At 42.5% G+C, this 11,078-nt stretch overlaps 1 protein-coding gene across 2 annotated transcripts in view; it reads left to right on the top strand.

Moving 5' to 3' along the window:
* Positions 1-7,873, top strand: part of Zdhhc9 (zinc finger DHHC-type containing 9) — a 36,910-nt gene extending 29,037 nt beyond the window's left edge. For both annotated transcript variants that reach the window (XM_021153520.2, XM_021153519.1), the window contains exons 8-10: positions 1,546-1,649; positions 2,026-2,122; positions 6,196-7,873. In XM_021153520.2, coding sequence (XP_021009179.1) covers positions 1,546-1,649; positions 2,026-2,122; positions 6,196-6,312 — 318 coding nt within the window. In that variant the 3' untranslated portion in view covers positions 6,313-7,873. The remainder of the gene's footprint in view (positions 1-1,545; positions 1,650-2,025; positions 2,123-6,195) is intronic.
* Positions 7,874-11,078: the final 3,205 nt, after the last annotated feature.

Below are 11,078 nucleotides of genomic sequence, written 5' to 3'. Positions count from 1 at the left end.
TCCTGGAACTCACTTTGTAGACCAGGCTGGCCTCGAACTCAGAAATCCACCTGCCTCTGCCTCCCAAGTGCTGGGATTAAAGGCGTGCACCACCACTGCCCAGCAACCTATCACTTTTGTTAATGGTAGGATTTATAGTCTTCTATACTTGTGTAGATTTGATCTTATGTATGTACATATACACTATAGTTTAAATTTAATTTTTTAAAGATTTATTTATTTATTCATACATACATACATACATACATAAACTGTAGCTGTCTTCAGACACACCAGAAGCTCTCCAGACCTACATTTAATGTTTATTTAACTTTTTTTGTACAGTATATTTTGGTCATATTTTTCTCCTCTCTCAACTCATCCCAGATCTTTCCCACCTCCATACCCACCTGACTTCATGTTCTTTTTCTCTTAAAAGAAAGAAAGAAAAAAAAACCAAAGTTCTAGACAGATTAAAAGAGAGAGAGAACCCCAATATGACAAAAACAAAACAAATCAAAGTCAAACAAAACAAAAGTACACCCCTGTACCCTGCAAAACAAAACATAGAGTCTGTTTGTGTAGTCCAACTCTGCCTACATGGGTGGGACCTGCCCTGGAGTGTGGTGGTTATATCCAGTGACACTCCCCAGCAGGTATCCATGGCAAATAGCTTCTTGGTTAGTGCTAGAACTGAGTTCTACCCCTTCTCTGTGCTGGGATTACAGAATCCCAGGTCGTATGTGTATGCTCTCACAGTCTCTGTGAGTTCATATGTACACTGTATTTTAAAATATAAATAGAGCATGTACATTTGTCTATTTTTTTAAACTCTTATAAATGTTTTTCATGGTCAACTGTTTTTTCCTTTGCAAACTAAATGCATTCATTTGTGCACGTGTGCATGCACAGGTGCACTGTGGACAGCAGACTACAGATTGGTTTTCTTCCTTCTACCATGTGGGTCTTGATGACTCGGCCCGTCAGGCTTGGTGGCAAGAGTGTTTCTTTATCCACTGAATTCTCTCCTTGGTCCCTATTTTTTTTTTCATTAATTTTGTTAAAAAAATATACATCATAAGGCATCCATACCATCTTAGCCATTTACAATTTTTAAAAAAGATTTATTTAATTACTATATGTAAGTACACTGTAGTTGTCCACAGATACTCCAGAAGAGTGCATCAACGGATGGTTGTGAGCCACCATGTGGTTGCTGGGATTTGAACTCTGGACCTTCGGAAAAGCAGTCGGTGCTCTTAACCACTGAGCCATCTCGCCAGCCCCATTTACAATTTTTTAAAAATTTATTTTTGTGGGATTTTGAGACTACTCTATGGACTAGGTTGGCCTAGCACCCAGAATCCCTTCCTTGGTCTCCCAAGTTCTAGGCTTCCAGGGTGTGTGCCCTCTTTAACTGTTTTAAAGGAACAGGTCAGTGACAGGTAGTGCTGAATTCAGTTTATTGTGTAATTGTTGCCTCTTGCCCTTCTTCATGAGCCCACACTGCCTGTATTTCTTCGACATCTTTCTTTTTCAGTGTAAGCCCTGGCTTTTATCTTGCAGATCAAAGGATCATGGACAGGGAAGAATCGCGTGCAGAATCCATACAGCCATGGCAACATTGTGAAGAACTGCTGTGAAGTGCTTTGTGGCCCCTTGCCCCCTAGGTACTCAAGTAACAAAAACACCCTGGACTCTTAAGCTGCACTATTCAAACCTCTCCCCATCCCTGCCCTGCTGCATTTTTCTGCATGGAACTTTCTGATATCAAATAGGTCTTCCTGGGAGTTGTCACAGGGCACCACATCTCCATGAGCCTGAGCCCTAAAACCACGGGCTGGCTGTTTCGTTTGTTTGTTCCCTGGTTAATGTGACATCCTCCAGTGTGTGGAAGAGTAAATGGAAGACAGATGTGTGCTGGGGTCAGGACAGATTGCTGAAGGCATGTTTGTGCTTTCTGATGTACAGACCAAGGTTTAGTGGGGACTGAGCTGATAGAAGAGTGACTGTCAAGTCCTTGATTCATTCTTCTGTTTCTGTCAGTGTCCTGGATCGAAGGGGTATTTTGCCACTGGAGGAAAGTGGAAGTCGACCTCCAAGTACTCAAGAGACCAGCAGTAGCCTGTTGCCACAGAGCCCAGTAAGTGTCATGGACTTCTGCTGTGTAGGTGATAGGGACCGTATAGGCTCACTTGACAGCTTCCAAATATAACTGTGATCTCTCCAGCTTCCCCATCTCTGATTGTGCCTTGGTGCTGCCTTCAGATCAGTGTATCCTTGACACAGATTAAGATTTACTCATTTCTTAGATACATATTGATCAATTATTTGGTGCCAACTCCTTTCATAGGTGCTAGGGATCCATCAGTGAGCAAGTGGAATGATGTCCTGCCCGGAGAGCATTGCCTGTCTGCTGGAGATGAGGGATAATAATGCAGAGCATTGCTGTGTGCCTGGACAGTAGCTTGATTACAGAAACAGAAAATGGTATAGAGGCCAAACTATGGACAGAGAGAGGAACGTGTTAGATCTAGGTCATGATTTGCTTACGTTGGTAGACTATACACGTGTTGTAAGCATTCTTCCAGGCACCTTGGTCTACATAATATGTTCCTAAAATATGCTCCTTCTAAGATCTTTATTGAGATACAATGCACATACCATACGATGTCTATTTAAAATATACAATTCCTTATGATATGCTTGTATGATCATTGTTATTAAATAAAAAATTCCTCTGCATTAAGAAACCTTCTCTATCCCCCCAAGAAACCATATATATCCTTAGCAGTATGGTCTGGGGATGAAACCCAGGGCCTCACACATACCAATGAGCTTCCCAGGCCTAGGTGTAATACTTTTAATGCCAATCTGTGTTATATGTGGCAGTACTTCACCCCTTTATATGGCACACTCATATCCTATCACAGGGATACACCATATTGTATCTATCCACTCACTGTTGTCACATTTTGTGTTTTTATTTCTAAAATTTTATTTGTCATTACTATGGTGTGTGTTTATGTGGTATGTGTGTGAGCATAGGCATGTGTATGCCACAGCACATGTGTGGAGGTCCGGTGACAACTTTTAAAGGGTCAGTTCTCTTGTCTCGAGGTGAGTTACAGAGATCAAACCTAAGTTATCATGTTTGCTTCGCCAGTGACTTTCCCACCTTTTTGGATATTATAAGTAATGCTACTGTGAGCATCTCTGTGCAAGGTTTTTTTTGCACGGACATAGGCTTTCATTTTTCTTGGCTGTATTCCAAAGAGTGAAAGTGCTGAGAGAGTTGGTAACTATTATAGAAATTAAACATTAACATCTTTTGGGATGCTGCTGAGATGCTTTCTAAAGTGGTTGGACCATTTTTCATTCCCACTAGCAGTCTCTGATAGACTATCAGATCATTTCTATTTTAGCTTCTGTAGATGTGAAGTGTTATCTCATTGTGGCTTTGATTTGCATTTCCCTGATGACTAATGATGCATACATCTTTCCATATGAATATTAGTCATTTGTATATATCTTCACAAGGGAAATATTTGGTTTTTTTTTTAAAATAGTGTGCAGAATTGACAATACCTTTTTTTAAAAGATTTATTTATTATATGTAAGTACACTGTAGCTGTCTTCAGACACTCCAGAAGAGAGAACCAGATCTCGTTACGGATGGTTGTGAGCCACCATGTGGTTGCTGGGATTTGAACTCTGGACCTTCAGAAGAGCAGTCGGGTGCTCTTACCCACTGAGCCATCTCACCAGCCCCCGGGAAATATTTATTCAAATCTTTTGTTTTCTCTCTCTCTCTCTGAGTGTGTGTGTGTGTGTGTGTGGTAGGTAGGTGGGGGGGTGTCAGAGAATAACTTTTAGTGTTCCTTAAGTGCCTTCCAGCTTCCTTGTTTTGTTAGTTTGTCTGTTTGTTTGGCTTGTGTGTTTGTTTGTTTAGTGATCCTCTCTGCCTGGTCTGGAGCTCACCAAATAGAGTATGCTGGCTGTGTATCAAACCCCAGTGATCCTGCCTTGTCAGCCTCCCCAGTGCTGGGGTTAGAGAAGCATGCCACCACTCTTGGCTCGCCCCAACCCTGGGTTCTAAGAATTAAACTCAGGTCCTCATATTTAACCCAGCAAGCACGTTACCCACAGAGTCATCTCTGTAGCCCATATGTGCTGTCTTGATGTATATCAATTGCTCTTTTATTGCTTCTGTTTTGGTGCTGTGTCTAAGAAACTGTTACCTAATCCAAGGTTGTGAAAATGTATTCCTCTGTTTCTAAGAGTTTGGTAGTTTCAGCTTTTACATTTATATTTTTGATCTGTTTCGGGTTGATTCTATACATGCTAAGAAGTAAAGAACATGCATTTATTTAGTTATTTTTGTCTGTGGATATCTGCTTATTTTTCTATCATTTGTTGAAAAATCTGTGCCATTATCTTGACATTCTTGTTGAAAATCAATTAACTTAAATGTATGTTTATTTCTGGACTTTCAGTTACAGTATGTTGATTTATATGTCTGTTCTTATGCCTGTAGTACACTGTGTCTGTTGCTTTAGCATGGAACAAGTTTGAAAACAGGAAGTACTATTTCTTCAGCTTTACTCTTCGTTTTCATGTTTGTTTTTGGCTATTCTTGGTTCCTTGAAATCCTAAATGGACGTTAGGATTATTGTAAAGCTTTGTAGTTTCTGTGAAGCAGCCAACTAGAATTTTGACAGAGGTTACACTGACTATAGATGAATTTGCGGACTGTTGGCTGCCATGGCATGCTTTCTGAGCCATTAACATGGCAATCTTTTGCTAAAGGTGGAGCTCAGTGCTACGGTACTTGCAACATATCCACATGCTCATGCACACCTACACACCCACATGCACACCTACACACCCACACGCACACCTACACACCCACATGCACACCTACACACCCACATGCACACCTACACTCACAGGAGGGAGACAGACAGACTGGGAGGGGTGTGGCGGGGAGAAAGAACATATCTGTTCCCCCGACTGTCCTTCCTGCTTCTGTGTCATGATATAATGGGACACTTGCTCTCTGCCGGGTAGGAAGGGAACCCTTACCAAAAGCTTGGGCTGCCTTTGTTTGTTTGTATGTTTGTTTTCTTTTTGTATCCTTGCTTTCTTTGATGCTGTAGCTTTAAATGTATCTTCTGTTGCAGAACTATTTTGTCCTTTCTGACATTTATGTAAATGAAGTTGATTTCCTAATTTCATTATTTTTTGCATCACTCATTAGGGCGTAGAGAAACATAATTAATCTTTGTATAGCAGTCATATTCTGAAACCTAGCCAAGCATGTTTTCATTCTAATAGATCGTTAAATTTGGACTTTATTTCAAAATAGAATCTTATTTTATGTGCATACTTTTTGTAAGGTTATTGTCCTCTTTCCCCCTAAGTGTTCTCTTTGTTTTTGAAGGGACAGCAAGTGTGTTTACGTGTTATTGTTGTCATCTTCAGTATCATTTTTCTGATGAGAATGGTCCCAAATAAGAACAGAATAGGTTAGTGCTTCTCAGTTGCATATCGGAGAAGATGTATTTTAGAATCACTTAGCAGGGAGGGGCCTGGAGAGATGCCTCTGGTTAAGAACACTGGCTACTCTTCCAGAGGGCCTGGGTTCAATTCCCACCACATACATACATGATAGCTCACAACCGTCTGTAACTCCAGTTCCAGGGGAATCTAACACCTTCACACAGACATACATACTGGCAGAATACCAATGCAATAAAATGAAAATAAACATTGAAAAAATCACTTAGGAGACATTTTAAACCATATGCATCATTTGAAACCACTTTCATTGGTTTGGACTAATCAGTTCTCTGTTAGGACAGAAACAGGATTGAAAACCGTTGGGTCAGAGCTTGTTAAATAAGCACAGTATAAAATTCTGTTGTGGTGGGTGTGCTTGCATATAATTATTTATGGTTTATGCTATTATCATTATTTATAATGGTAGAAACATCTGTCCATAACAGTTAAGAATAGGCCTCAAATAAGCTGCAGGCGCATTCTGGTTCAGATGGTGAGAGCCTGGTCTAGAGTCCAAGTTTGGTGACCTTGGCTGAGTATCTTTAATGTCACTGTGGTTGAAAGTTTTCAAGGAAGAACTCAATGCCTTTGAATATCTGCATTTAGACTTCAAGCAAGAGCTCTGTGTTGACTCTGGTATCTTTTACTTCTCAGGCCTCCACAGAGCATATGAACTCTAATGAGATGGCAGAGGACACCAGCATTCCTGAAGAGATGCCACCTCCAGAACCTCCAGAGCCACCACAGGAGGCTTCCGAAGCTGAGAAGTAGCCTCTCTATGGAAGAGACTTTTGTTTGTGTTTCATTAGGGCTATGAGAGATTTCAGGGGAGACAACCACCTGAGACAGAGAACAAATAAGCTGTCCCTTATTACTATTTTCCTTTGGTCTTTAGTCACCCAATTACTGGCATCTTCTTGCTGCAAACTTTTTTTTTTTTTAATGTTTGAACTTAAGACAGTGGCAGAAGATGCCAGTCACATCTGGCAACTGGACAAATGGGTCTCTTGGGACATGGCACTGGTTGGTTTCCCATTGTCTCAGCCACAAGGTATCCTTGGACTCCCCTCCTCTTCCCTCCAGATCCTAGCTCCTCTGCTGGGGGTCATTGGTCTCTTTCTGGGGCTAAAGTGTCTCAAGACTGACTCCAGTCCTTTCCAGCTGCTGCATGTCCCGAGTCCAGAGGCAGTCACAGAGACCTCTGGCCAGGGAATCCTAACTGGGCTCTTTACTCCTTCAGAACTAAGAGGGACGCTGGAGGATTCTCCTGGCTCCAAAGTGCCAGCATTGCCAGCCAATCCTTTTAGGAATAGGGCAGGTACCTTCCACTTGTATTTATTTCTGTAGCTTCTCTTTTCTCCTCCCCCCTCCATCTACTCTCTAACATCCAAGTCCCACTCTTTCCCCCATTAGATGCTATACGTAAGTAGTCATGGTAGAGATAATACATTTCTCCTACGTTCTCCAGAAACTTCAATGCCTGTGCTATTCTCAATAAGCATTGATGAGATGCCAACAACACAGCCCCTCACACTCTCTGTCTCATCTCCCCTCTTTGCTCATGAGTCCACTTTCATTTTCTCCTTTTGACTCCTGCTTCAACCGGGAGCAGGACTGGCAGTAATAAAAGTCTGCACTTTGCTGGTTTCTTTTCCTCAGGGGAAGCCTGAGTGCTCACTCAAACACTACCCCTCAAACTTCTTGTGTAAGGCCTACAGAGGCCGTGAATGCACAAATGGGGAAGCCAAGGCACAGAGAGGCTCTCCTCTCCTCTCCTCTCCTCTCCTCTCCTCTCCTCTCCTCTCCTCTCCTCTCCTCTCCTCTCCTCCCCTCCCCTCCCCTCCTCTCCTCTCCTCTCCTCTCCTCTCCACCTCTCCCCTCCCCTCCCTCATCATCCCCTCAAAACAAAAGAGAGAGAGAAAAAAAAAAAAGACTAATCAGTACTTCCATTAAGCCTTGGCTGAGTGAGGGAAAGCCCAGCACTGCTGCCCTGCCCTCCGGGTATCCCGCTCCAAGGCCTCAGCCCACCTCTGGCAACGGTAACCACACCAGGGGCTTCATCTAAGCCCCTGCTCTTCCAGCACTTCCACCGGCAGAGTCCCAGAGCCACTTGATCCTGGGGGTGGACTGCAGCCCCCCAGGCAGCTCTGCTCGGGACCTGCGCTATTTCAGGGAAGAAGAACTATGTATTATATGTGGCTATATTTCCTAGAGCACCTGTGTTTTTCTCTTTCTAAGCCAGGGTCTTGTCTGGATGACTTACGGGGACAGGGAGGGGTGCAAACCACGACTTTTAATCTATTTGAAGGCGATTAAACTGTGTCTAATGCAAGATGCCTGCCTCCTCCTTCCTCTTCCATTTCAAGAACCACCATGGGGTTGTGAATGTGTTTGTGTGTTGGGTCAGGGGGTGGGCGGGTGGGGTAGAAGGGGTTGCTTGTTACGTCCCATACTTCCATTTTCCAGGGTACCCTTGGGTTCAAGAGATTCATACCTCTCAAATTCAACCTCTCCAATGATCTATTTAAATCTGGGCAGAAATTTATCTTATTCTAGACTATGAACAGAGGACTTCCAAGCAATATACAGTGTGAAGAAGACTGGGAGAGTAGAGGGTTTCCACCTACTTAGGAGACCATGTTCTTCATTGTTTTAAGTAGATGGACAGTGTTAGCTGCAAGTGGGTCTTGGCTTTCAAAGCAGGCTCCCCAGGGCCTCCCCTTGGAAATATTTCATTAGTGATCTTTAACAAGTGATAGCATGCATTTCTTTTCAAATGGTCTATCCTCAAGACTCCTGGTTCACTCTGGTTACTTGTAATTAGTGAAATTTGGCTGCTCCCAGGTTTCCCTGTGTCTTTTTGTTTTGGATTATTGCAGAATTTGCATTGAATATTCTGGGGGGGGGAGAGTCATTGGGAGAGAGATTGATTCAGAGTCTCTCCTTTCTGCTTCTCTCTCTCTCTCTCTCTCTCTGTTTGGTTCTTACAGTTCAATTTCAGTTAGTTCAAAATTAGGGCAATCAGAGAGAGTGCGGAAGTTACTCATATTTGTGTGTGTGTGTGTGTGTGTGTGTGTGTGTGCTTTTTTCCAATCAACCTGTCCCCCATGGGGCTCCCTTTCTAGTCAGTACTCAGCCCATCTCCACTTGTGGGCCAGGATGGATTGCTTCCCTTCCTCGACTTACCTCAGCTACTCTTCTGATGCCCCTTAGGTTGGCCAGAAGAGCTTTCTCTTTCTGGTGGGAAGGATCAAAAGGGAAATCTTTTATCTCTAGTGCAAAAGGTTGCTGGTTTTTTGTTGTTTTGTTTTTTAAATCTACTTTCTCTCTCTCTCTCTCTCTCTCTCTCTCTCTCTCTCTCTCTCTCTTTCTTCTTTTATTTTTTAACAAACCTTCTGTATTTAAGACCTTGGCCTGAAGATCTGTCCCATTCATACCATATACCAGCTGGGACTGTCCCTTAATCTGAGCTCTGATCGAATTGAGAGATTGAAGAATTGATCATTCTCTGGGGAAAGAGGCCTTATATTGTTTGATGTTTTCAATGGCTGACACTCTCTCCAACTCTCCCCTTCCTCTCCGTTCCTCACACTTCCTATGCACCCATCCCACTTCCCCAGGCCAGGATGGTTGGCAATGATCCAAACCCTCAGAGGGAAGGGGAAATGTTTGCCCTTTTGGCTCTGGGGCCCTCCTGGCCCTAGCTGAGATCATTATTGCATCTTCTGCGTTCCCCCCCCCCAGGAGTGGGGTTGGATTAGAGGTGGATTCTAATTCTATAGAAGCTCAGTTCCATTCTTCTCATCCTGACCTTACCCCTAAGGCCCCCTTTCCTACTGACCAAATCTCTTTACCTTGTTTGGGAGAAAAGTATTTTGTTTTTAAATCTATTTTCTAACTTAAAAGCAATTTAATATGTAAATCTCTGCACTTTTGTGTGAGCCTACAAATGTGTATGTGTTGGGGTTTTTCACTCTCTGGTATTTCTTAATAAAGAAATCTTTCTTTTGGGGGGAAGCCAATTAATGAAGGAGACTTGAATGGTTTTAGAAATACAGGGCCGTCTGTTTCTTTGTGCTTCTGTCTCATTTCTTTATTTGTGTCTAGTATGAGTGATTGGGCCCCTCCCTCACTTTTGGAAACCACCCCCTTCCTTTGAGATTTGGGAGGGCCTTCAACTTAGTGGGCTAGAGAGAGACCTGTTTCTGGTACCCCTCTGGGACCACTTAGATTAGTTCAAGTGGTAACCTAGCAACTTAGCCTCCTCCTTGCTCCCTGTAGCCTGTCCCTGTTAGTCCTTTCTTCCAACTCAGTTCATTTTATACTCTTGAGGCTGGAGCCAGGCTAGAGAAAAACAGTTAATAGTTTTTTTTTTCCCTAAGAATATTTTTTTCTTATGGTGCTACTAAAGAATCATGTTCCCAGTAATTCAAAAGGCATTTGTAATGCTTGTGAGAATACATTCGAGGAATCTCTTGCTGTTCTTGAAGGCTCAAACCCTGAATAGCATTCATTTTAAAGGTTGCAGCCCAACACACAAGAAAGAGTACTGGTGAATTGTATGTTTTGGGTAAATATAAAAGAGGAATCACTATGCACATACAGCTCAAGAACTTTCAGATGCCCTGTTGAACATGAAAGCAGGTGGGAAAATGGTATAATCATCATTCTTAATCATTTCATAAATGAATACAAAATGATTTTGTGATGTGACTATACACGGAGTTCCTGGCAATGCTGCCAGTATGGAGACGGTGGAAAGGTGATGGTTTACTTTGTTTGGAAACTGGCTGGGAGCGATCCTTGCCACTCTCTCGAGTGCCATTCATGGCTATTGAAGTTGCCAACCCAACCTATCTGTGTGAGGCTGTTTCTAGTGCATTCAACCGTGATGCTACAGAGAGATATACCTGGGACTTTATTATGTGTCTTTGAATAATTCTATATTCTATATTGAGATGTGCTATCTTGTAAATTATTTTCTTTACATTTTTCCCTTTCTAGTACAGCTAGGACAGTAGGATCTTCCTTTCCTTGAGTTCCATATTCACAGATTCAGGAAATTTCATTTGTGCCTGGCAGTGGTGGCACACTCCTTTATTCTTAGCACTCAGGAGGCAGAGGCAGGTAAATCCCTGTGATTTTGAGGCCAGCCTAGTCTACATAGTGAGTTCTAGGCCAACCAGTGCTACACACAGCAGTGAGACCCCCGTCTCAAAACAAAACAAAAACAGCCTGCATCTGTGCTAAGCATGTACAGACTTTTGTGTGTGGTTTGATGGTCTAACACTGAGTATCTTGCACTTTCTATTTGGTTGGTTACTAGTGAGAGTAAGCAGTTTTTGCACTTTTCATCTGTCTATATTTATTGACATTTGTATTTCTTTTGTAAATTATCTGTCCAAGTCCTTGGTCCATTTTCTTTTGGTAACAAGTCATTTTTTGATAAGTCAATCAGTTAGAGCTTAGGGCTTACATTCTCTCATGGGTCTGGAAATGACAGAGCCCAATTTAGAAGCGGTTTTACAATTCCAGAA

This window comes from Mus caroli, chromosome X (assembly GCF_900094665.2).
Source record: "Mus caroli chromosome X, CAROLI_EIJ_v1.1, whole genome shotgun sequence".
Lineage (NCBI taxonomy): Eukaryota > Metazoa > Chordata > Mammalia > Rodentia > Muridae > Mus > Mus caroli.
The sequence above is the reverse complement of the archived record's forward strand: the minus strand, read 5'-3'. Positions and strand labels throughout refer to the sequence as shown.